The 27599-nt window shown below is 48.7% G+C and overlaps 1 protein-coding gene across 1 annotated transcript in view; it reads right to left on the bottom strand.

Moving 5' to 3' along the window:
- Window positions 1-27599, bottom strand: part of LOC149434822 (serine/threonine-protein kinase Nek11-like) — a 202083-nt gene that overhangs the window by 72333 nt on the left and 102151 nt on the right. The window contains exon 10 of the mRNA XM_089663332.1: window positions 11931-12038. Within this exon, the coding sequence (XP_089519458.1) occupies window positions 11931-12038 (108 nt within the window). The remainder of the gene's footprint in view (window positions 1-11930; window positions 12039-27599) is intronic.

Genomic DNA, 27599 nt, shown 5'->3' on the forward strand with positions numbered 1-27599 from the left:
ATCTGCAGTGTGAGATCACCCATGGCGTTACTACCTCTGACTGCTGGTCTCAGAAGATTTGGTGATGTCACCAGGTCCGGATCTAGCCTATCTGATCTGGGGGTGCAGTAAAAATGCAGTGTGCTTCCTGGTATGAGAGGTGCCTAGGCACTCTTGTGGCTGGAGCCTCTTAGCTGGATATCTGCAGTGTGAGATCACCCATGGCGTTACTACCTCTGACTGCTGGTCTCAGAAGATTTGATGATGTCGCCAGGTCTGAATCTAGCCTATCTGATCTGGGGGTGCAGTAAAAACGTCAGGGTGCTTCCTGGTATGTGAGGTGCCTAGGCACTCTTGTGGCTGGAGCCTCCTAGCTGGATATCTGCAGTGTTAGATCACCCATGGCATTACTACCTCTGACTGCTGGTCTCAGAAGATTTGGTGATGTCACCAGGTCCGGATCTAGCCTATCTGATCTGGGGGTGCAGTAAAAACGTCAGGGTGCTTCCTGGTATGTGAGGTGCCTAGGCACTCTTGTGGCTGGAGCCTCCTAGCTGGATATCTGCAGTGTGAGATCACCCATGGCATTACTACCTCTGACTGCTGGTCTCAGAAGATTTGGTGATGTCACCAGGTCCGGATCTAGCCTATCTGATCTGGGGGTGCAGTAAAAACGTCAGGGTGCTTCCTGGTATGTGAGGTGCCTAGGCACTCTTGTGGCTGGAGCCTCCTAGCTGGATATCTGCAGTGTGAGATCACCCATGGCATTACTACCTCTGACTGCTGGTCTCAGAAGATTTGGTGATGTCACCAGGTCCGGATCTAGCCTATCTGATCTGGGGGTGCAGTAAAAAAGTCAGGGTGCTTCCTGGTATGTGAGGTGCCTAGGCACTCTTGTGGCTGGAGCCTCCTAGCTGGATATCTGCAGTGTGAGATCACCCATGGCGTTACTAACTCTGACTGCTGGTCTCAGAAGATTTGGTGATGTCACCAGGTCTGAATCTAGCCTATCTGATCTGGGGGAGCAGTAAAAAAGTCAGGGTGCTTCCTGGTATGTGAGGTGCCTAGGCACTCTTGTGGCTGGAGCCTCTTAGCTGGATATCTGCAGTGTGAGATCACCCATGGCGTTACTACCTCTGACTGCTGGTCTCAGAAGATTTGATGATGTCGCCAGGTCCGGATCTAGCCTATCTGATCTGGGGGTGCAGTAAAAATGCAGGGTGCTTCCTGGTATGTGAGGTGCCTAGGCACTCTTGTGGCTGGAGCCTCCTAGCTGGATATCTGCAGTGTGAGATCACCCATGGCGTTACTAACTCTGACTGCTGGTCTCAGAAGATTTTGTGATGTCACCAGGTCCGGATCTAGCCTATCTGATCTGGGGGTGCAGTAAAAATGCAGTGTGCTTCCTGGTATGTGAGGTGCCTAGGCACTCTTGTGGCTGGAGCCTCTTAGCTGGATATCTGCAGTGTGAGATCACCCATGGCGTTACTACCTCTGACTGCTGGTCTCAGAAGATTCGGTGATGTCACCAGGTCCGGATCTAGCCTATCTGATCTGGGGGAGCAGTAAAAAAGTCAGGGTGCTTCCTGGTATGTGAGGTGCCTAGGCACTCTTGTGGCTGGAGCCTCCTAGCTGGATATCTGCAGTGTGAGATCACCCATGGCGTTACTAACTCTGACTGCTGGTCTCAGAAGATTTTGTGATGTCACCAGGTCCGGATCTAGCCTATCTGATCTGGGGGTGCAGTAAAAATGCAGGGTGCTTCCTGGTATGTGAGGTGCCTAGGCACTCTTGTGGCTGGAGCCTCCTAGCTGGATATCTGCAGTGTGAGATCACCCATGGCGTTACTAACTCTGACTGCTGGTCTCAGAAGATTTTGTGATGTCACCAGGTCCGGATCTAGCCTATCTGATCTGGGGGTGCAGTAAAAATGCAGTGTGCTTCCTGGTATGTGAGGTGCCTAGGCACTCTTGTGGCTGGAGCCTCTTAGCTGGATATCTGCAGTGTGAGATCACCCATGGTGTTACTACCTCTGACTGCTGGTCTCAGAAGATTCGGTGATGTCACCAGGTCCGGATCTAGCCTATCTGATCCGGGGGAGCAGTAAAAAAGTCAGGGTGCTTCCTGGTATGTGAGGTGCCTAGGCACTCTTGTGGCTGGAGCCTCCTAGCTGGATATCTGCAGTGTTAGATCACCCATGGCGTTACTACCTCTGACTGCTGGTCTCAGAAGATTTGGTGATGTCACCAGGTCCGGATCTAGCCTATCTGATCTGGGGGTGCAGTAAAAAAGTCAGGGTGCTTCCTGGTATGTGAGGTGCCTAGGCACTCTTGTGGCTGGAGCCTCCTAGCTGGATATCTGCAGTGTGAGATCACCCATGGCATTACTACCTCTGACTGCTGGTCTCAGAAGATTTGGTGATGTCACCAGGTCCGGATCTAGCCTATCTGATCTGGGGTGCAGTAAAAAAGTCAGGGTGCTTCCTGGTATGTGAGGTGCCTAGGCACTCTTGTGGCTGGAGCCTCCTAGCTGGATATCTGCAGTGTGAGATCACCCATGGCGTTACTACCTCTGACTGCTGGTCTCAGAAGATTTGGTGATGTCACCAGGTCCGGATCTAGCCTATCTGATCTGGGGGTGCAGTAAAAATGCAGTGTGCTTCCTGGTATGAGAGGTGCCTAGGCACTCTTGTGGCTGGAGCCTCTTAGCTGGATATCTGCAGTGTGAGATCACCCATGGCGTTACTACCTCTGACTGCTGGTCTCAGAAGATTTGATGATGTCGCCAGGTCTGAATCTAGCCTATCTGATCTGGGGGTGCAGTAAAAAAGTCAGGGTGCTTCCTGGTATGTGAGGTGCCTAGGCACTCTTGTGGCTGGAGCCTCCTAGCTGGATATCTGCAGTGTGAGATCACCCATGGCATTACTACCTCTGACTGCTGATCTCAGAAGATTTGGTGATGTCACCAGGTCTGAATCTAGCCTATCTGATCTGGGGGTGCAGTAAAAACGTCAGGGTGCTTCCTGGTATGTGAGGTGCCTAGGCACTCTTGTGGCTGGAGCCTCCTAGCTGGATATCTGCAGTGTGAGATCACCCATGGCGTTACTACCTCTGACTGCTGGTCTCAGAAGATTTGGTGATGTCACCAGGTCCGGATCTAGCCTATCTGATCTGGGGGTGCAGTAAAAACGTCAGGGTGCTTCCTGGTATGTGAGGTGCCTAGGCACTCTTGTGGCTGGAGCCTCCTAGCTGGATATCTGCAGTGTGAGATCACCCATGGCATTACTACCTCTGACTGCTGATCTCAGAAGATTTGGTGATGTCACCAGGTCTGAATCTAGCCTATCTGATCTGGGGGTGCAGTAAAAACGTCAGGGTGCTTCCTGGTATGTGAGGTGCCTAGGCACTCTTGTGGCTGGAGCCTCCTAGCTGGATATCTGCAGTGTTAGATCACCCATGGCATTACTACCTCTGACTGCTGGTCTCAGAAGATTTGGTGATGTCACCAGGTCCGGATCTAGCCTATCTGATCTGGGGGTGCAGTAAAAATGCAGTGTGCTTCCTGGTATGTGAGGTGCCTAGGCACTCTTGTGGCTGGAGCCTCCTAGCTGGATATCTGCAGTGTGAGATCACCCATGGCATTACTACCTCTGACTGCTGGTCTCAGAAGATTTGGTGATGTCACCAGGTCTGAATCTAGCCTATCTGATCTGGGGGTGCAGTAAAAACGTCAGGGTGCTTCCTGGTATGTGAGGTGCCTAGGCACTCTTGTGGCTGGAGCCTCCTAGCTGGATATCTGCAGTGTGAGATCACCCATGGCATTACTACCTCTGACTGCTGATCTCAGAAGATTTGGTGATGTCACCAGGTCTGGATCTAGCCTATCTGATCTGGGGGTGCAGTAAAAAAGTCAGGGTGCTTCCTGGTATGTGAGGTGCCTAGGCACTCTTGTGGCTGGAGCCTCCTAGCTGGATATCTGCAGTGTGAGATCACCCATGGCATTACTACCTCTGACTGCTGGTCTCAGAAGATTTGGTGATGTCACCAGGTCCGGATCTAGCCTATCTGATCTGGGGGTGCAGTAAAAACGTCAGGGTGCTTCCTGGTATGTGAGGTGCCTAGGCACTCTTGTGGCTGGAGCCTCCTAGCTGGATATCTGCAGTGTGAGATCACCCATGGCATTACTACCTCTGACTGCTGGTCTCAGAAGATTTGGTGATGTCACCAGGTCCGGATCTAGCCTATCTGATCTGGGGGTGCAGTAAAAACGTCAGGGTGCTTCCTGGTATGTGAGGTGCCTAGGCACTCTTGTGGCTGGAGCCTCCTAGCTGGATATCTGCAGTGTGAGATCACCCATGGCATTACTACCTCTGACTGCTGGTCTCAGAAGATTTGGTGATGTCACCAGGTCCGGATCTAGCCTATCTGATCTGGGGGTGCAGTAAAAACGTCAGGGTGCATAATGTCAATCATGTGACAAGATGCATGAAACTAATATTCCCCTTTCTCTCGGCACAATGGAGTCACAGTAGGGGGTGGGGTCAGGAGGGAACAATACCGGGATCAGGAGAGCACAGTACAGTCATCCTGGGACGCTGCCCGGGCCATCCTGGGACAGCTTAGTAAAAAGCATAACTGTCCCGGCAAAACCGGGACAGTTGGCAAGTATGATGTAATGCAAGATTATCATAGTGGCCCCATACACCTGTGGCCCCTGGGCACTGCCATGCATTAAGACAGCCCTGATGGTACTGCCAGGGTGCCAAGTGTAGTAGAGAGGTGGACCAGAGTGCAGCAAAATGTGTTTGTAGTCATTTCATTGGCTAACTCTCACCTTTCTGTTCCTCATCTCTCAGGTGAGCTTCGTTCTCCTTCCAGGCGTTCTAGAAAGGAAACATACAAATAATGATTTGGCAATCTACCGTATGGACAGTAAAGCCATCGATTAAACACAAAAACTACAACTAAAGTCCAAGCAGATATAAAAGACACAAATTAATGCAAATCATTAATATAGCAAACTTTTTTTTTTAATGCAAGCAGTGTGAGAATCCGAATCCGACTTCGGCCTCTTGTAGAATTTGCAACAACCAAAGCGCAAAAGTAAATACAGTAAGTTATCCGTTCAAAATGATAGAAGGAATGGAGTAACGAGGATCCATAATAGGCCGTGAGATCCTGCAGGGAGAGCAGTCACAGTGGTCACATCGACAGCTAGTCCTGCCCATTCCCAATCATTGATCGTAGTTCAGTCTCTGACGGCTCTGCGTCTGTCCCGGGAGCACACAGCGCGCTTTCAAATGGACACAGAATGCAAGAGCAGCGCTCACAGGGAAGCGCACCTGTAATTAATAAATGGCATCCAAACCCGGGCGCTCTGGCTCTACGGCGTCCTCCAACCACTGGGTTCAATACAAACTGATAGAGGGAGCCGGCAAATCCAAAATCCATGCGAGGATCTTTATTGAATATACAGGAGCGAGAAAAAAAAGCAAACTGACGCGTTTCGGCGCGCAGTCTTGTTCACAGTGTCACTGCTGACATCTAAGCCGCCCAGAGATGAATAAGTGAGCGGTGTGACTGTTAAAGCCTCTCCTCTGCCGCCAGAAATGCGGGACAAGAGACCATCCAAATGAGATGTTCAACTCCAGCCAAGGTTTACTGCAATGGCAGCACCTCGCTCACTCCCACCCCAAGCCACACCCCCAACAGGTTTTATGCAAAGCAAGGCTTAATCAACGTGACCCCCCCAAAAAAAAAGAAATGCTTGAGCCCCCACCCCACATACACACACATACATTTGCAAATGCACACACAGGGTGCCCTACGCACAACAGTGTCGATTGTGGTACACATTACATCATCACACACGCAGGATATATATATATACACTATGCCAAAAGTATTGGGCCCCGCCCTCCAAATCATGTGATTCAGGTGTTCTCATCCCCTCCATATCATGTGATTCAGGTGTTCTCATCCCCTCCATATCATGTGATTCAGGTGTTCCAATCCCCTCCAAATCATGTAATTCAGGTGTTCTCATCCCCTCCATATCATGTGATTCAGGTGTTCCAATCCCCTCCATATCATGTGACTCAGGTGTTCCGATCCCCTCCATATCATGTGACTCAGGTGTTCCGATCCCCTCCAAATCATGTGATTCAGGTGTTCCGATCCCCTCCATATCATGTGACTCAGGTGTTTCGATCCCCTCCATATCATGTGACTCAGGTGTTTCGATCCCCTCCATATCATGTGATTCAGGTGTTCCGATCCCCTCCATATCATGTGACTCAGGTGTTTCGATCCCCTCCATATCATGTGACTCAGGTGTTTCGATCCCCTCCATATTATGTGATTCAGGTGTTCCAATCCCCTCCATATCATGTGACTCAGGTGTTCCGATCCCCTCCATATCATGTGATTCAGGTGTTTCAATCCCCTCCATATCATGTGATTCAGGTGTTCCAATCCCCTCCATATCATGTGATTCAGGTGTTCCAATCCCCTCCATGGACACAGGTGTATACAATCAGCCCCTAGGCATGCAGACGGCTTCTACAAATATTGGTGAAAGAATGGGTCGCTCTCAGGAGCTCAGTGACTCCAAGCGTGGTCCCGTGATAGGTGGCCACCTGGACAATAAGTCCATCCGTGACATTTCCTGGCTACTAAATATTCCACGCTCAACTGTTAGTGGGATTATAACAAAGTGGAAGCAGCTGGGAACAACAGCCACTCAGCCACCAAGTGGTAGGCCACGTCACATGACAGGGCGGGGTCAGCGCATGCTGAAGCGCACAGTGCGCAGAAGTCACCAACTGTCTGCAGAGTCAATAGCTAAAGACCTCCAAACTTGGTGTGGCCTTCAGATGAGCCCAACAACAGTGCGTAGAGAGCTTCATGGAATGGGTTTCCATGGCCGAGCAGCTGCATCCAAGCCTTCCATCACCAAGTGCAATGCAAAGCGTCGGATGCCGTGGTGTAAAGCATGCCGCCACTGGCCTCTAGAGCAATGGAGACGTGTTCTCTGGAGTGACCAATCATGCTTCTCTGTCTGGCAATCCGATGGACGTGTCTGAGTTTGGTGGTGGCCAGGAGAATGGTACTTGCCTGACTGCATTGTGCCAAGTGTAAAGTGTGGTGGAGGGGGGATTATGGTGTGGGGGTGTTTTTCAAGGGTTGGGCTTGGCCCTCTAGTTCCAGTGAAGGGAAATTTGGACAATTTCATGCTCCCAACTTTGTGGGAGGAGTTTGGGGATGGCCCCTTCCTGTTCCAACATGACTGCCCACCAGTGCACAAAGCAAGGTCCATAAAGACATGGAGGAGCCAGTTTGGGGTGGAGGAACTTGACTGTCCTGCACAGAGTCCTGACCTCAACCCCATAGAACACCTTTGGGATGAATTAGAGCGGAGACTGCGAGCCAGGCCTCCTCCCCCGACATCAGTGCCCCTCCCCCGACATCAGTGCCCCTCCCCCGACATCAGTGCCTGACTGACAAATGTGCTTCTGGAAGAATGGTCCAACCTTCCCATAGACACCCTCCTAAACCTTGTGGGGGGCCTTCCCAGAAGAGTTGAAGCTGTTATAGCTGTTATAGCTGCAAAGGGCGGGGCCAACTCAATATTGAACCCTACGGACTAAGACTGGGGGGCCATTACAGGCCATGTGTGTGGGAAGGCCGGTGGACCAATACTTGGGGCAATATCATGTATCTAGGCTCATCATTATTGGGTAACTAGACTGATGACCTGTAGGGGCTTTTAAAGTGTTGTCTATGGAAAATATAAGGTGATGAAGTTTGTTGCTGTGTCAATGAGCGCGATTTTACGTCTTGACACGTTGGGTATCTATTTACTCGGTACAACCTCTTCTTTTATATTTTCCCCAATGTGTATATATTACATTTGTGTGCCCTAGCATTAACTTTAGTGTCGTGCAACCTAAAAGAGTGGAACTACCACTAGCTTTATCTCCAGGTTCTCCACTTTTATTAAATATTTGGGGATTCAAACTTAACTTCAGGCCTAAAATGGTCTTTGAAATACGCGTCCAAAAAAAAAACCCTGCAAAAACGGCCCTGTTAACGAAAGGGTTAAATATATTGCGATTCGGATTTCACTGAACAAAAGACGCAGACAGCAGGAAATCAGATGTGATGAAGGTAAATGTGTGGACGATCCCGGAATTGGGACGGCCGATTTAAATGGAACCGAATCGCCCGGCAGCGCTTGGTAAACGAATCCATCACCAGGCCCTTAGTGACAAAACACCAACCCATTCATGTCGTTGGGACCATTTCTGGGGGGGGGGGGGGGGGAGAACTAAAGTCACTCTACAGATGTGTGTCATTAAATGAGAACGAGTTATAAAGTGAATACAAACGACTCCATAACAATTTAATGCGACGTCTCACAACTCTACATTAGCGCAACATAAAAGGCCGCGGCGTTCCAACAACACATCTTACAGGAAGACGGTTTGCGTCTTTGACATTATGTAGCGGCAAAGGTTGTCCTTTAGTAAAGTGTCTATTATGTCACCAGACTGCTGTGTGTACCGGGGGGGGGGGGGGGGGGGGGGGAGGGACGTCGTCTATTATTTATCATTGTGTTCCTCAGCGGGAGAATGTTATGTTTTCCCTCCCGCTGTATTATTATATATTAATCTGTGTCATGGCGGCGAGGACGGCTTGCGGGCTGCAGATAAACGGAGGGCTTAGAACTGCGTCCGCATGGAGGGTGACATTTCTTCACTGCGAATATCCGAGTTAAATGTATCTAAATCCAGAACGTATCTATTACCTTTCCTTAGATGCGGTGGCTGCATTAGTTTTCTTTATACTAAAGGCTCTTTTAGATGCACAGAATATAACTGGATAGAACATTTATAGGGAACGTTGATCCAGGGAATATCCGATTATTGATCCCGGGAATATCCGATTGCCTCTCGGGGGGGTCAGGAAGGAATGTTTCCCCTGCAAGAGCAAATTGGATCGTGCTTTGCTGGGTTTTTTGCCTTCCTCTGGATCAACTGTGGGTGGAGGATTATAACTTTTTTTTGTTTTGTTTTGTTTTTTTAATGGTTGAACTGGATGGACTTTTGTCTTTTTTAAGCCAGACTAACTATGTAACTATGATTGTTATTGAAAGGGGAGGGGCTATATTGTCACTGATATTTTTTTTTTAAATGTCAGAAATGTTTATTTGTAAATTTTGAGTTGTTTGTTTATTATTCTCACTTTTAACAGATGAAAATAAAGTGAGATGGGAAAATGTTCGTTACTAACATTTATAGGGAAAGTGGATCCCGGGAATATCCGACTGCCTCTCGGGGGGTCAGGAAGGTATCTTTTCCCCTGCAGGGGCAGATTGGATCGTGCTTTGCTGGGTTTTTTGCCTTCCTCTGGATCAACTGTGGGTGGAGGATTATAACTTTTTTTTTTTTTTAATGGTTGAACTGGATGGACTTTTGTTTTTTTTCAGCCAGACTAACTATGTAACTTTTTTTTCTGTTATTTTTATTATTTTATTTTACTTTTTGTTCATATATTTTATTCTATTATCCTCTGGATCAACTGTGGGTATAGGATTGTGTATATAGGATATAGTATAATATTTTATTCTCCTTTTTTTATTGGTTGAGCTAGATAGACTTGTGTCTTTTTTCAGCCAGACTAACTATGTAGCTATGGGGTTTATTTACTAATATCAGGCTCACTTCTGCATAGAAACCAAACAGCTTCTCACTTCAGGTTGCTCAATTAAAGCTTTAACATTAAGCCCTCATGCACACTGGGGGGGGCAGTTAGTCTCCATGCACACTGGGGGGGCAGTTAGTCTCCATGCACACTGGGGGGGGCAGTTAGTCTCCATGCACACTGGGGGGGCAGGTAGTCTCCATGCACACTGGGGGGGGGGGCGTCTTGATAACGCTGGTAACGTTAGCTGTGTAAAGTCACGTTAAAAATGTGTGTTTCAGCTTTTTTTAGCGTTTTTGCATTAGAGTTTAGCTGAATTTTCCTGCATTTTTACGCATTTGCATTTTTTAGCCTTTTTTTTTTTAACCAAAGTCTGGACTTGGCTCGCAGTCTCCGCCCTAATTCATCCCAAAGGTGTTCTATGGGGTTGAGGTCAGGACTCTGTGCAGGACAGTCAAGTTCCTCCACCCCAAACTGGCTCCTCCATGTCTTTATGGGCCTTGCTTTGTGCACTGGTGGGCAGTCATGTTGGAACAGGAAGGGGCCATCCCCAAACTCCTCCCACAAAGTTGGGGGCATGAAATTGTCCAAAATGTCGCCTTAAGAGTTCCCTTCACTGGAACTAGGGGGCCAAGCCCAACCCCTGAGGAACACCCCCACACCATAATCCCCCCTCCACCAAACTTTACACTTAGCACAATGCAGTCAGGCAAGTACCGTTCTCCTGGCCACCACCAAACCCAGACACGTCCATCGGATTGCCAGACAGAGAAGCATGATTGATCACTCCAGAGAACACATCTCCCCTGCTCTAGAGTCCAGTGGCGGCGTGCTTTACACCACGGCATCCGACGTTTTGCATTGCACTTGGTGATGGAAGGCTTGGATGCAGCTGCTCGGCCATGGAAACCCATTCCATGAAGCTCTCTACACACTGTTGTTGGGCTCATCTGAAGGCCACACCAAGTCTGGAGGTCTTTAGCTATTGACTCTGCAGACAGTTGGTGACTTCTGCGCACTGTGCGCTTCAGCATGCGCTGACCCCGCCCTGTCATGTGACGTGGCCTACCACTTGGTGGCTGAGTTGCTGTTGTTCCCAGTTGCTTCCACTTTGTTATAATCCCACTAACAGTTGAGCGTGGAATATTTAGTAGCCAGGAAATGTCACGGATGGACTTATTGCCCAGGTGGCCACCTATCACGGGACCACGCTTGGAGTCACTGAGCTCCTGAGAGCGACCCATTCTTTCACCAATGTTTGTAGAAGCCGTCTGCATGCCTAGGGGCTTGATTGTATACACCTGTGTCCATGGAGGGGATTGGAACACCTGAATCACATGATATGGAGGGGATGGGAACACCTGCATCACATGATATGGAGGGGATTGGAGCACCCGAGTCACATGATATGGAGGGGATTGGAACACCTGAATCACATGATTTGGATGGGATTGGGACACCTGAATCACATGATATGGAGGGGATTGGAACACCTGAATCACATGATATGGAGGGGATTGGAACACCTGAATCACATGATTTGGATGGGATTGGGACACTTGAATCACATGATTGGAGGGGATTGGAACACCTGAATCACATGATATGGAGGGGATTGGAACACCTGAATCACATGATATGGAGGGGATTGGAACACCTGAATCACATGATTTGGATGGGATTGGGACACTTGAATCACATGATTGGAGGGGATTGGAACACCTGAATCACATGATATGGATGGGGATTGGAACACCTGAATCACATGATATGGAGGGGACTGGAACACCTGAATCACATGATATGGAGGGGATTGGAACACCTGAGTCACATGATATGGAGGGGATTGGAACACCTGAATCACATGATATGGAGGGGATTGGAGCACCTGAATCACATGATATGGAGGGGATTGGGACAGCTGAATCACATGATATGGAAAGGATTGGAACACCTGAATCACATGATATGGAGGGGATTGGAACACCTGAATCACATGATATGGAAAGGATTGGAACACCCGAATCACATGATTTGGAGGGCGGGTCCAGTACTTTAGGCAATGTAGTGTCTAAATTGTCCCTAGTATGTGTATGTATGAATGTGAGTTAAGGACCTAAGACTGTCTGCTCCTCGGGGGCGGGGACTGATGTGAATGTAATATATATATAAAAAGCGCTGCGTAAACTGACAGCTCTACACAAATATCTGTAATAATAACTAAACACAGTAAGGAACGGATATAACCGAACGTAATGAACGGACTCCCTGACTGCACACACTTTGAGGACTTCATGTTTTCTGTCATCTTCCAGTTTCTGATGGTTTTCCTGATAAACTCGCTCAACGGCTCTTCTGTGAAAAAGAAAAAACACAAAACAGTTACTCAGCATCAACGGGATCCTATAAGGGGGAGCGGCAGCGAGTATTAGTTTGGGTCAAATCTTTTTGTGGTTTTTTTGGGGTTTTTTTGTTTCACTTTAGGAAATCATTCTACAAACTCATATTTCAGATATAAATGGAAGTCAGTCGAGGACCTTTGGAGGGCGGCTGGATGAATTATTGTAACTTAAATGGGATAAGAAGCCCTTTTGTAATATAAAAACATTTAAAGTGGCTGGAAACCCTCCATATCCCCAGTGCAGTGGGGATACACAGAGATGAAACAACCTACATAGGTTGTACCTGTTTATCTGCAGTTCTTTACATCTATTCAAAGTGCTGAATATTTAAAGCAATTCTAAAGGTTCTTTTTTTTGGAAAATAACAAATATGTCTATACTTACCTGCTGTGTGCGGTGGTTTTGCACAGAGCAGCCTGGATCCTTCTCTTCTCGGGTGCCCCGCAGGCTCTCCTGTCCCCTCCATCCTGTCACGTGCCCCCACAGCAAGCAGCTTGCTATGGGGGCACCCGCTGCTCCGTGAGTCCATTCACACACAGAGCTGTGGCTTGGCCCTGCCCCCTCTCTCTTCTCATTGGCTGACTGGCTGTGATTGACAGCAGCGGGAGCCAGTGGCTCCTGCTTGCTGACTCAGCCAATGAGGCAGCAGAGATCCGGGACAGCCAAGGATGTCATGCACATCGCTGGATTGCAGTGAGCCTCAGGTAAGTATTGGGGGGGCTGGGGGCACTGCTGCAAACAGAAGGTTTTTACCTTCATGTATAGAATGCACCTTCAGCCTTTACAACCACTTTAAAGTTTGTCTGAGAGTTCAGAAAAAAGGGGGCGGAGAGCTGAAGTTAAGCTCTGCAAAGCTCAGTGAGAAGAGTTGATATGTTTTCATCCAGCAGTACGAGGCCTTTCTTGCATTAATATTAGTGGCAATACAAGTGGTTGTAAACCCTCCATATCCCCAGTGAAGTGACCGGCTTCAGGTGATACACAGAGGTGAAACAAATCCTACTACATAAGTTGTACCCATTTATCTGCAGCCTTCTCTTCTTTACATCCATGCAAAGCCCAAAATTTATAAAGCTTGTCATAGCTGTCATACAAAAAGGGGGCGGAGAGCTGAAATAACACTCTGCAGAGCTCATCTACTGTGTACTGAGGTAACGCGCAAGGTTGGTGCGCTCTTTCCTTTTATTCTTTGCTATAGTTGTCAGTCCGCCCCGGGTTCAGGGCCTGCTGAAAAAAAAACGCTCAACAGCTCCTGAACGTCAGTTTATCAGCTGCAGAGCACATGAACCTCAACACTCACCAGAAAGCCACACAACATATCAATGCAAATAAGCTGCTAGAAACATAATAACATATCAAATCAGAATGCTAAAATGATGGTAATAGACGGGACCACGAACACAATAGCGTGCAATCATCACAAGTGCCGCGCAGAGTCATAAGTACATCAAAAGGATAATAAAACACACAAAAAAAGTGTGAACAATAGAAATAAAATCAAGTAAAAGAGGTTTGTATATAATGCCGGCTACGAGAATGGAAGCCTTCGGATTCATCACTTGGATACCAAAGGTCTTGAGGGATGACATTACATTGGTTCTCAGTCATTTGTCATTTTCGGTTGCACCGTCGCTCGCATTGTCTGCAATCCTATTTTATTTTTATTGTTGCCACTTTTTCTCCATTTTCTAATGTCATTATCCTGGCGATGTACATATGTCTCTGTATGGCACAGACGGGGCACATTACTGTACTTGTATTGGCATCATTTTATCATTTTTCTTTTCTGTTATTATGTTTATATGATCTTATCGGAATTGGAAATGCGTTGTGTTGCCCTGGAGACCTCTGCTCACCGCCGGAGATCCGTGGAGGGAGATCTGTTTATTTGCCTCGGTAATATTTAATATCAGAGCCAATAAACAGATCTACCTCCTGAGATATCTGGTGGCCATGCGGAGATATGATGTTTATACAGCAGAGGTGATGAGTGAAAGCGGAACTGAATCAACATGAACTATTGTCGCTCCTTCTGCTGCCAGCATTTGTAAATAGATATTATAGATAGATATTATATTTAGACTCCATAGGGCGCTCCTGCTGGGACCAGACCTCTATGGCTGCTATGATAGGGCCAGGATGGATGGCAGGGAATGGGGATTCAGAAAGACGCCGGGGCCGCTCTTCATAGAGTCAGGAGCAACAGACTTCTTGTAAGTGGAATTGTAACTTTGTACGTGAATAAATCTGTCAGTACTACACTTAGAGGCGCCTTCTTTTTTATATTTACTCGTTTTATACTTTTTTTTTACATTTCTTCAGTTAGTTCCTGGTTTCTGGCCTAGGCCAAAATGTCATACCTCCCAGGAGTCTTCATGAGAGGAGGGGCTTTCTCAGCTAAGCACGCCCTCCTGCCTGAGCTAAGGCATAGCTCCCAACTGTCCCTGATTTCGAGGAACTGTCCCTCAATTGGACCACAGTCCCTCTGTCTGTCTTTTCTCCTCTTTTGGCCCTCATTTTAGTCTGATCTCTAATGTTGTATATAAAATGCACTACTTAGCTATCAAAACGTGTCTCCCAGCGCTAAACCATTCATCCAATTTCTAAATTGTTGCATTTGTAAATTTGAAAAAGAATAGTAGAGATAAAAACACACTTGTCTGATCATTTTTTTGTGTACAATTCTCCTTTAAGGGGGCGTGGCAGGGGGCGTGTCCTATGCAAGTTCGACTTGAACATCGGCCATTCATGTGTTTGGCGCACACATGAACATTAAGGGAGTTCAGTGGGCTATTCGCCCAACGCTCCCCACAATGCCACAATTTATGCTGCAAGGGGAGATTTGGAGTGGGTGGGGGGGATTTGCGATTGGGGGAAAAATCTCAGGTGGATTTATGCAGGGAGGCAGTTTTGGAGTGGGGGGGAGGATTTGTGCTCGAGGGGAAAATTTGAGGGGGATTTATGCTGAGAAGGCTCTGGAGTGGCGGGGGGTAGAGGATTTGTGCTCGGAGGGGAAATTTGAGGGGGATTTATGCAGGGAGGGGGGTAGAGGATTTGTGCTGGGGTAGAGGTGGGTAGGGGGTAGAGGATTTGTGCTGGGAGGGGGGATTTGGAGTGGGGGATAGGAGTGGTGGGGGGTAGAGGATTTGTGCTTGGAGGGGAAATTTGAGGGATATTTATGCAGGGGGGGGGTGGTTTGGAGTGTGGGGGGGGGTAGGATTTGTGCTCAGAAGGGAAATTTGAGGGGGAGTTATGCAGGGAGGGGGATTTGGATTGTGAGGAGAGGATTTGTGATCAGAGGAGAAATTTGAGGGGGATTTATGCTGGGGGGGATTTGAAGTGGGGAGGAGAGAATTTGTGCTCGGAGAGAAAATTTTAAGGGTTTAGGATTTGTGCTAGGAGGGGGAAATGTTTTTTTGGGGGGGGATTTGTGCTGGAGGCATATGGGGAGAGAGAGGATTTGAGCCATGGAGGGATGGGGGGTGGCAAAGATTTGTGCTGGGAGGGGGGATCACAGTAGGGGGGCAGATTTGTACTGTGAAATGGGGGAATTTATGCTTAGGGGGTAGTGCTCCATTTTTGTTGGGGGGGGGATTTCTGATGACACATAATGCTCATACATCTAGGGGGGGTGCGATTTGGCATGTTCTCCCCGGGCTATAGGTGACCTTGTCCCGGCACGGAGGACATGGAAGGGTTTCCAACCACTTTCACAGGACGGTGTCACTGGATCGGCCGTGTTTCTGTCACTCAGGAACATTCATTAAAGCTGAAAGCAGACAACGCACAGAGCGACTCCAGGATTTGTGAAGAGCCAGCATTGTGATGACGGCCGAACACCCCCATGTGGGTCAGAAATCGCTTTGTCTTTGGAAACCATCAACCTTGATTTGTCAAACTCATGAGACGGAGCGCAGGATGTTATCTCAAATCCCCAAACAAAAATAGTCCAGGGTGACCCTGAGCCGGGCCCCTTCCAGGTGAACGATACATCCAGGAAAGAAAACCGCAGTCGATGATCACCCTCCTCCAGTCGTCAAGCAACGGCCTACATTTTCCGATCGTGAGATCCAAGGGAATTCTTGCAGGTTTTGGTAAAGAGAGAATTAAAGTTATTTATTTAGAAAGAAGTAACTCCATCAGAAGGGTCAGGAAACGGATGGAAAAGAAAGTTCCAAATATCAGATTTAATAATCACAAACTAGAAAACTATAAATATTGTACATTTAAGTCCTTGTCCTAAACAGGGGCTGCTAGCCCAAATGGAGTTCTTGGCCGGGTGGTAGTCAGCCGGCCACTAATCATGTCGTTCTTCACTCTTCCCTAAACTCGGTAGGGTTGTGATTTCTGGGTGTCGCTGGTGTCACTGGTCATAGTGTGAGATTTCAGCCTATCCAGTGGGAGGATTAGGCCGCTGGTGCATGCTGAGGGAGGATATAAATATATGAGCCAGGCCATGAGCTCGCTCTCTCTTCCCCTGGGCTGAGGCCTGAGGAGCTGTTGCTGGATGGAGCTCTGCTAGTAGACCCAATAGCCTGTTTGGGGCCTAACCAGAGGTGTATTTATCACAAGGAAACAAGACATTTGCCTAGGGCGGCATCTTTCAGGGGGGCAGCAGCATTTTTCAGGGGGCAGTGCTGTCCCTTGAAAGAAGGAAAGGAAGAAGGGACACGCGCAGGATGGGGACCAGGTGGGATCTGAGAGAGGCTGCGGGCTGCTTGATAGTGTATGCAGGGCCTTACTCTTGTTCCCGGGGGGGGGGGGGGGGGGGGGGATTGCCAGTGTATGGGGGGTGGTGGTAGTGGAAGGTTCTCTCGGGTGGGGGCGGGGGGGGGGGCTGGGGTGTTGTTGTTCAATGTCAGGCTCTCTTCATGGGGAAGGGGGGGTGTTGGCTGGTGTCATGGTCTCTCCATGGGGGGAAGCCAATTTTTGTGTTGCCTAGGGTGGCACAAAACCTAAATACACCACTGGGCCTAACGTGTGCTAAACATGGCTCTGGAGCTGCCCTGCCTGGTGATGGGGGAAGCTATGGACGTGTGCTGAAGTGGCTCTGGAGCTGCCCTGCCTGGTGATGGGGGAATCTATGGACGTGTGCTAAACATGGCTCTGGAGCTGCCCTGCCTGGTGATGGGGGAAGCTATAGACGTGTGCTAAACATGGCTCTGGAGCTGCCCTGCCTGGTGATGGGGGAAGCTATGGACATGTGCTAAACATGGCTCTGGAGCTGCCCTTCCTGGTGATGGGGGAAGCTATGGATGTATGCTGAAGTGGTCCTGGAGCTGCCCTGCCTGGTGATGGGGGAAGCTATGGATGTATGCTGAAGTGGCCCTGGAGCTGTTCTGCCTGGTGATGGGGGAAGCTATGGACGTGTGCTGAACTGGTCCTGGAGCTGTTCTGCCTGGTGATGGGGGAAGCTATGGATGTATTCTGAAGTGGTCCTGGAGCTGTTCTGCCTGGGGTGGAAGAAGCTGTACCAGGGAGAAGATCCAGGGAAGGCCTCTTGCTGGGGAACGCCAGGAAGAAAGCTGGTCTCTCGGAAGGGCCTGGTGACTCATTTAGAGGACACACTGACATTTTGGAACGTGCTTACAGTCGGTTTAAAGGTTCTGACACTCTGAAGCTCGACATTGATCTGGATCTGGAGACTCTGTAAGTGATCTGTTCCGGTATCTGGGACCCCTAACCCTCATCTCCTTAACCATCCTGCAATAAAACTCTACAAAGGCAAACTTGAATGGTGCCCAATATTCTTTCTCAGTCCACCATTTTATCTTTGGACTCAGCCTTGGGGTATAAAGCAAGACCGCCCCCTGCCTCTGGAGGTGCTATACTGCCTTTTGGGGTGTCAGGAGGGTGCTTTCAGAAGGTATCAGATATCAGCAACAATCATTTTCTATGATAATTTACTTTTTCTTACCATTCACATCCACCCATTTTGCTGGAGCCCTCAAATCCCACAGCTCCAGCATTGTGAACCCCTCCTAACCCTTTAAGCAGGCGTCTGCAGTGTTGGTGCATTTTGGGGAAGGGAGGGTTGGCCTTCGACAAAGAGGATCCCAGAGCAAAAGAGGCGAATGCACAAATAATGGTTAAAGTTGGTGGTTGGAAAGGGCAAGTGGTAGAGTTACGGTGCATGATGGGTGAGTGTTAAGGTCACAAGGATGGTTAGAGTGTGGCTCAGTGTTAGGGTTATATGGGGAGGGTTAGTGTTAGGGTTTCATGAAGGGTTATATGGGGAGGGTTAGTGTTAGGGTTTCATGAAGGGTTAATATGAGGGTTAGTGTTAGGGTTTCATGAAGGGTTATATGGGGAGGGTTAGTGTTAGGGTTTCATGAAGGGTTAATATGAGGGTTAGTGTTAGGGTTTCATGAAGGGTTAATATGAGGGTTAGTGTTAGGGTTTCACAAAGGGTTAATATGAGGGTTAGTGTTAGGGTTTCATGAAGGGTTAATATGAGGGTTAGTGTTAGGGTTTCATGAAGGGTTAATATGAGGGTTAGTGTTAGGGTTTCATGAAGGGTAATCTGAGGGTTAGTGTTAGGGTTTCATGAAGGGTTAATATGAGGGTTAGTGTTAGGGTTTCATGAAGGGTTAATATGAGGGTTAGTGTTAGGGTTTCATGAAGGGTTAATATGAGGGTTAGTGTTAGGGTTTCATGAAGGGTTCATCTGAGGGTTAGTGTTAGGGTTTCATGAAGGGTTAATATGAGGGTTAGTGTTAAGGTTTCATGAAGGGTTAATATGAGGGTTAGTGTTAGGGTTACATGAAGGGTTAATATGGGGGTTAGTGTTAGGGTTACATGAAGGGTTAATATGGGGAGGGTTAGTGTTAGGGTTTCATGAAGGGTTAATATGAGGGTTAGTGTTAGGGTTTCATGAAGGGTTCATCTGAGGGTTAGTGTTAGGGTTTCATGAAGGGTTAATATGAGGGTTAGTGTTAGGGTTTCATGAAGGGTAATATGAGGGTTAGTGTTAGGGTTTCATGAAGGGTATTATGAGGGTTAGTGTTAGGGTTTCATGAAGGGTTATATAAGGAGGGTTAGTGTTAGGGTTTCATGAAGGGTTAATATGAGGGTTAGTGTTAGGGTTTCATGAAGGGTAATATGAGGGTTAGTGTTAGGGTTTCATGAAGGGTATTATGAGGGTTAGTGTTAGGGTTTCATGAAGGGTTATATAAGGAGGGTTAGTGTTAGGGTTTCATGAAGGGTTATATAAGGAGGGTTAGTGTTAGGGTTTCATGAAGGGTTAATATGAGGGTTAGTGTTAGGGTTTCATGAAGGGTTAATATGAGGGTTAGTGTTAGGGTTACATGAAGGGTAATCTGAGGGTTAGTGTTAGGGTTACATGAAGGGTTACATGGGGAGGGTTAGTGTTAGGGTTTCATGAAGGGTTAATCTGAGGGTTAGTGTTAGGCATACTCAGAGGGTGGATATGAGGGTTAGTGTTAGGCATACTCAGAGGGTGGATATGAGGGTTAGTGTTAGGCATACTCAGAGGGTGGATATGAGGGTTAGTGTTAGGCATACTCAGAGGGTGGATATGAGGGTTAGTGTTAGGGTTGCAAGGAGTGTTAGTGTAAGAGTTACAAGAAGGGTTACTGTTAGGGTTATGCCTCCAGATGGACCTGGAAGACGCCACAAAGGTCTACAGACGCTATAGCATTTTAGGGGGGGCCTCTCCTCCAGAGCTCAGAAGAAGAGGGCCGGGTTCAGTAGGCATTAGCCTCTGCAGTCCTTTGTGGCATCTTCCCAGTCCTGGAGGCATACACCGCGGTTCTGGTTGTCTCCATTGTAGATATTTGTGATGAGTCTTTCTTTAATGTACATTTGTGAATATAGTCACCTATTTTTATCTTCTAAATCAACCTAAATCACTAAACGGCGGACCATGGTCCATACACGGACCAAATGACAGTCCTATCCAGATCACTGCTCCACTGTTCAGCAGCTTGGGTGTCCTCTCCTGGATGATATCCCTCTTCCCCCGCCGCCAGCACAGCATTCATCGTTTCCAGCAGGTAGGCAGCAGAAGGCGTGTCCGGGCAGAGGGCGGGAGCTGCCCAACTTTTCTAGTTAACAAGCCAGTGATTTGGTGCTAGGATGCAGGGCGGTCCTAGCAACCAATCACCTGTCTGTTAACATGAAAAGTTGGGCAGCTCCCGCCCACTGCCCGGACACGCCTTCTGCCTTCTACAGTATATGCCATGCAAGGTAGGATCGGAAAAAAGAGGAGAGTTGTGATTGGCGGGGAAATGTGATGTAAGGGAGGGAAATTCACATAAAGGGGGGTCAGGCTGTGAAGGGTACTGGGGTGCAAAGATGGGAGGGCTGTGAAGGGGACTGGGGTGCAAGTAAAGGAGCTGTAAAGAGGACTGGGGTAAAAATAAGGGGGGCTGTGATGGGGTCTGGGGTGCAGGTAAGGGGGGCTGTGAAGGGGACTGGAGTGCAAGTAAGGGGAGCTGTGAAGAGGTCTGGAGTGTAAAGAAGGGGGGCTGTGAAGGGGACTGGGGTGCAAGTAAGGGAGGGGGGCTGGGAGGGGGACTGGGATACAAGGAAAGGTGCTGTGAAGGGGAATGGGATGCAAGCAAGGGGGGTGCTGTAAAGGGTAATGGGGTACAAGGAAGGGGGGGCTGTGAAGGGGACTAGGGTGCAAGTAAGGGGGTTGTAAAGAGGACTGGGGTAAAAAGAAGGTAGGCTCTGATGGGATCTGGGGCTTAAGTAAGGGAGGCTGTGAAGGGGACTGAGGTAGAAGGGGGGCTGCAAAGGGGACTAGAGTGCAAGTAAGGCGGGCTGTGAAGGGGACTGGGGTGCAAAGAAGGGAGGGCTGTGATGGGGTCTGGGATGCAGGTAAGGTGGGCTGTGAATGGGACTGGGGTAGACGTAAGGGGGGCTGTAAAGAGGTCTGGGGTAAAAAGAAGGGGGCTGTAAAGCGGTCTGGGGTGCAAGTCAGGAGGGATGTTATGGGGACTGGAGTGCAAGTAAGGAGGCTGTGAAGAGGACTGGAGTGCAAGTAGGGGGCTGTGAAGGGGACTGGGGTAGAAGGGGGGCTGTGAAGGGGACTGGGGTGCAAGTAAGGCGGGCTGTGAAGGGGACTGGGGTGCAAGTAAGGCGGGCTGTGAAGGGGACTGGGGTGCAGGTAAGGGGAGCTGTGAATGGTACTGAGGTAGAATTAAGGGGGGCTGTAAAGAGGTCTGGGGCAAAAAGAAGGGGGCTGTGAAGTGGTCCGGGGTGCAAGTCAGGGGGGCTTTTAAGGGGACTGGAGTGCAAGTAAGGGGGCTGTGAAGAGGACTGGGGTGCAAGTAGGGGGCTGTGAAGAGGACTAGGGTGCAAGTAAGGGAGGGGGCCTGTGAGGAGGACTGGGATACAAGGAAAGGGGGCTGTAAAGGGTATTGGGGTACAAGGAAGGGGGGCTGCAAAGGGGACTAGGGTGCAAGTAAGGGGTTGTAAAGGGGACTGGAATGCAACTAAGGGGGGGGGGGCTGTAAAGGAGACAAAGCACAAACATGGGACCTCTGCTGGATGAGAATTTCAATGACCAGACCTCCGTGAATTTTTATTCAATGCCCCTGTTCTGAATAATTGGAGTTTTGGTTAATGCGTGAGGCTGCCGCACCTCGTTTGTCTCTTTTGCATTTAGTGTTTTGGATCAGCCATGTCTGAGGAGGGCAGCAAAGCTTAGCGAATATCTGAGAACTGGATCTTCATCTGAAGTAGGGAACATCTACCCACAAATTTGGCACCACAGCTGAGTGCAGAAGACTGTTTGCTGTCCCCCATAGGTGAGCACACCAGGGAGTGACCTCACTTCCAACGTAGACATAGCCATTCTCACCTCTGGTCCCCATTAATGTTCAGCACCGCATTACAACCAATGAAAACTGGTAAAAACATCATTCTAATGAACATATTCTCCCAGTCCCCCCTCCCCCCCATCACAGGGTCCTCTCATCCATCTCTGATCCATGGCAAACTGGGTCACGCTGGGGGAACCCAAATGGCACCTTGGTTGAGAAACATTGCTCTACAGAACTCAAGCCGTTCCCCAGGTATCCATCTTCTTCCTACAAGGTGGCACAAGTCACTCTACCCAATCCCTCTACCCAACCTCCAGACCTCACACCCTATCCAAAGAACGGAGAGATATAAAGCGAGGCTCATCTCCACCACATATGAACACTTCACGGCTCTCGGCTGTTTCTCATGCCAGGAACGGAGGGCAGGGGTTGATTGATCAGTAAAATGTGCAAGTCGAGGGCCACATGAAAAAGAAACAAATCTGGGGCGACTAGACGAAAGCAAGAGAAGAAAATAATTATCCAGAGATAGAGAGAAGCAACGCAGACGTATAATGAGGTTTCGCTGATGGAAGAGAAGAGATAGAGAGAGAAGCTGCAGGAAAAAAAAAGGAAAGATAATTGCTCGATATATTCTATTACTTTTTTAGAAACAGAGGATGGTACGCGATGGCTAAGTGTATTTAATTAGAGTGGGGGTGTCTGCCGATTCTCAGAAGCTGGCAGTATGCAGGTGTGAGAACAGTGACACACAACGCTCGGCGTTGGGGGGGTGGTACTGCTGCTCGCTATTCTGGTAAGGCACAATTACCACCCTTCTGCTGCAATCCCGGACTGGTGTGACTAGTATGGACTTCTGAGGTCAGCGTGGTCCCTGCCAATTTCATAAGAATACAGATCTGTAGGTTGAGTAAAGAGAACCTGTCATGAGAATACACTTTCACCGAATTGTAAAGCTGGTACCCACATGGGTCGGAATGTGCCGCGCTACTGCGCCCCGCAGTCCCTTGCATTGCACCCATTTGGAGCGTGGCCCCATTGAACTCAGTGGGTGAAAAATCGGACATTAACCAGAAATCAGCGCTCAAATCTCTCTTGCTGCACTCAAAATATGGAATCCAGCACTTGCTGAGGTGCCGCCCCCTTGGTAGATCGGGGAATCTTGACTAGCAGAAAAGAACAAAACAGGGAGCACTCGTGCACAGGGGCGGACTGACCATTTGGAAACTCGGGCACTGCCCGAGGGCCCGGGGTCAGTAGGGGGCCCCATGAGATGACCCTGGTACCATTTTCATAGGCTTTTTTGAGCTTGGGCAAGGACACAGGGGCCCCATGATCCCCTATTGCCCGGGGGCCCCATGAGTTGTCAGTCCGCCCCTGCTCATGCATCATAATATGAAATGTATTATAAAAATATGAATGCATACTCACAAGTCAAAAAAGTCATAAAACAGAGACAAGGAGTCAAGGGATGAGTCGTGGACAGCATAGGTCCTTGGGTGAAGTGCTAACGCGTTTCGGGAGTCAAATTCCCTTCCTCAGAGCAATAGATGAAAACACATCTGTCTGTTTTTATGACTTTTTTTGGCTTGTGAGTATGCATTTGTATTTTTATAATAAATTTCATATTATCACGGTGATGCAGGAGGAGCGTGCGCCCTGTTTGTTCTTTTCAACTCATTGGATGAGTTTGACAAGCGATGCCGGGGGGCACAGTGACGTCACCCATGCCTCCAGGAAGCGTTGGTGGCCAAGGTCTAGGTCAAGATTTTTTCTTCTTTGGACAAACGTGTCTGGTTACCTGTGTTGGGGGGGGGGGGGGGGGGCTAGCAAAAAAGTGGACCTTCCTTTTGACCTGGAAAGACCACTTTAAGCATTACAAAAATTTTGGGGTGAGGAACCCCTTAGGGGAAGGCTTTCATTCCCATTGGATTTTGCAGCCAAAGCCATAAGGACACCTCCTTCAAAAAACAAACTCATCTGTGAAAGAACAAATAAACGCAATGGAAGGACTCAATCATTCAAGAGTCAGAACAGCACATTTCTCATGTTGTCACCCAAATCACTCATTTAACACTCAATTTGCTGATGCCAAGAAGAACACCCCGATCTGTGCATGTATGACGGACTTTTTTGTCCGCTGACCAGCTTTAGACATATATTCCCAAGCGGGGCTTCTGTCAGAAACCACGGGCCCCATATAGCCAACCTGACAGGCCCCCCTCCCCCCCAAAAAAAATGTTTACTAGGCTTCAGTTGTGAATGAACACAGTGAGTGATTGGTACCAATCACTAATTGTTTTCATTCAGGAAAGGAAGGAGCTAGTAAATGCAACGTTTTTACCGGACTTTTCCCCCACTCTCCATTCTGAGGGATCCTATTGTGTGCTTGCAGATGGCGGTGGAAAGGAGAGGAGGAAACAGGCAGCACTGTGGGGGTGGGGGCACACTTTGGAGCCTTGGCAGCAGGGGTGAAAAGCATGGTGCACAGGGAGGGTGATAGGTGCGGCAAGGGGGCAGTTACTGGAACGGATCCCCTATATGGTTCTCCCTGTAGCAGCTGAAAGCTGGCGGGAGGGAGAGGAGAAGAAGCCAACTTTCAGTTGCTGTAGAGAGAGCTATACAGGGGATCGGTTCCAGTAATTGCCCCCCTGCCCTGTCGATCACCCTCCCTGCCCACATCAGATTCACCCAGATGCCTGGGCCCTGTACAGGAGGACTGGTGGTTTATACATGGCCCCATCCACACCCAAGAACATAGGGTGATGGGTGTGGCAAGGGGGCCATTACTTGAACCGATCCCCTGTATGGTTCTCTCTGCAGCTGCTGAAAGCCAGCAGGAGGGAGAGGAGAAGAAGCCAACTTTCAGCCGCTGCAGAGAGAGCCATACAGGGGATCGGTTCCAGTAATTGCTTCCCTGCCGTGCCAATCACCCTCCCTGCCCACATCAGATTCACCCAGCTGCCTGGGCCCTGTACAAGAAGACTGGTGGTACCCCCTTATCTATGGCCCCATCAACACCCAAGAACATATCGCCGTGTTCCTCCTCACACAGCCAATGCACCAGAAGACCTTAAAAAAACAACAACCATTGTTTGCCCTTGTAATAAAATTAGATTATTGTCCCAGAGGGAGCTATCACTAAACAGTGGAAAAACTGATAATCCGAGCAGCACAATTAGATTTTTCTTGATGGAGCTCTCAGATAACGTCCACGGTTATAACAGACCACTTTGAATGACAATAAAGTGAAGCATTCCTATAACCTTGTTAGTGGATTACCAAGCTGGCCATACATAGCATTAGGGTGGCCAGATGGGTCACGGTGGTAAAACAACTGCCGATCCTTGAAGCCACCAATTCAGCCAGTAGCAGCAGTTGCAGTTATTAAAAAGCATGAACCTAACTAATACCATCCCTTCCTTCTACGAAAAAAGGAAGCACTGGGCGCCACAGGCAAAAAAATGTTCAGCAGTCCTGTTTCAGAAAGGGGTGGTTCCCATCACATGGAAATTAAAAAATACTGGACAGGGACTATAATCATTACCATGGTCTATACCAGAGGTGCTCAACCTGCTACATGTGGCCCTCGGAGCGATCTGATGTGGCCCTCGACCTCAAACCAGGGAAGCGCATGCCTGGGGTTGGCAACCTATTGATTGCGATCCAGGCTTGTCTACCAGCCATCCCAGAGGATCAGAGTGCATGACGCCGGTGCCGGCAGCAGAGGAAGCAGGCAGTCACAGAAACAGAAGGAACCCCATGTAGCGCCAGCTCCTGTGCCAGGCCTTCCCTTCCCTCTACATAAAAAGGAAGCACTAGGAGCCACAGACAAAAACAATTTCAACAGTCCTGTTTCAGAAATGGGTGGTTCCTATCACATGGAAATAAAAAATTACCATGGTCCTTGGTCTACACCTGAGGTGCTCAATCTGCCACATGTGGCCCTCGGAGCCCTCTGATGTGGCCCTTGATCTAAAACCAGTAAGAGCTCATTTACATTTGCAGTTTGGGGGGGTGGGGTGGTAAAACCCCATAGTTAAGTCTTGCTTTACCCCCCCCCCCAACCACTGGTGTAGCCTTATGGGTCGCATTGGCAACCCTGGCCCATGCTCCAGGGGGCCCATTTCCCCTTCCTGTCATATTCCATTTTACACTTGGATAGAGGGGCAGCATATGCAAGACCCAATCCTGTCCATTTTCCTCCTGCAACAGCTAAAAGTCCCCGATCGGTTACCAAATCACTTATGTGACCCTTGCTATTCAAAGGTTTATACAGTCTTATTTCACTACTTGGCTCACACAGCCAGGCACACAGCATTTTCTTCATTCTTACACTAGCTCAGAAAACAGTCTAGGGGTTGCTTTTTAGGGTTTTATTGGGAGCGATGAACTGGGATACAGGTAGGGAGAAGGAGCTACGCCGATATTGTAGAAATTACTTGAGAACTTCCTCGATTTCTGGTTGCACAGCACAAACTGATGAATGTCCACCAGGACCTCTTATGATGTTGGTGACCTGTACTCCTTATTATACAATGTCACTTTCCTTCAGCACTTGGGTCATCTACTCATCTACTGGACTTTTCCCCAACAATTTCCTCCTGGCTTTCTCCAGTGAACTTCTCCAGACCCAACTTGATCCCTGGACTTTAACTTTCAAAAAAGCCCCTCCAACTAAACCTAGCTGGTATCTCAATGTCTTCACAAAGGCATCTCCAGCACTCCTGCCCCAGGGAAAGAACCCCCTGCTCAGGGGTCTCCTCCATCAGGACTGGACCCAGGAACTCTACTGCTCTGCCTCAGGCCTCGGACTATTGTTGGTATGGTATGGTTTCTCCCACCACCTACTAGGCACACGCACCCCAGGGATTGGGAGTTCCATAAATATTCTACCTCCCACTATAGTTCTAGAATCCTCTAGAAGACAGGGGGAAGCAACCGAGCAGCAGCATGTGAGATACTGAGCAGCCCTAACCAATCAACCCCTGCTAGCTAAATTTACTTAGCCCCCACTACACTAAAGAGGGGGCTACACTAAAAAAAAGTTTTGGTGACAGAACTGATAGATTAGCTTAAAGGTGGTCACAGGTGGATCAGAATTTGGCCGTTTCAGAAGGGACCAGCTAAATTTCTATCCATCTATAGCTGTTCTCGCTCAAGAGAAGTCAATCTAATGACTGTCTTCTCTTGAACTGGATTGTGGGAAATTTTTCTTTCCATAGGCACTGCAGCCAATAGGCTGCACTGCCGATCAGTGCATTGTGATAGCAGAGGAATCCTACTGTCAGAATACAAGTAGAATACAGAATAAAATCCATCTATTTCCCTCTCTCCACCCCTGAATGCCCACTTCTCCTCCTCTCCCTCCTGCAGTCATGGAGAGAAATGGACAGATTGGTTCCTCTGTGTCCCACCCCTTCTACCCATCTACTGCTGCCCCGGGCTCCTGTGTACTCCACCAATCACCACCCCCTCTTATCCCTTCCCTCTCCTGCTGTGGGGGATATGGCAGGATGGATTGCTGGGAAGCTTCTTTGTCTGGATGGACAGTCAGTGATAGGTACCGATCACTGACTTTGTCAATTCATAACTGAGCAGGGGCAGACTGGGCTGGGGGGCAGGGGGGGTGCAGGGTGACAATTGCCCCCTGGGTACTTTGATGCCCCTGTGGGGTGGCCTCTGAGGGGCTGGACTGAGGCTCCCCGGTGTTGGCAGGGTTC

This window comes from Staurois parvus, unplaced genomic scaffold, assembly GCF_062004578.1.
Source record: "Staurois parvus isolate SC_StPar_1 unplaced genomic scaffold, SC_StPar_1.0 ptg001667l, whole genome shotgun sequence".
NCBI lineage: Eukaryota > Metazoa > Chordata > Amphibia > Anura > Ranidae > Staurois > Staurois parvus.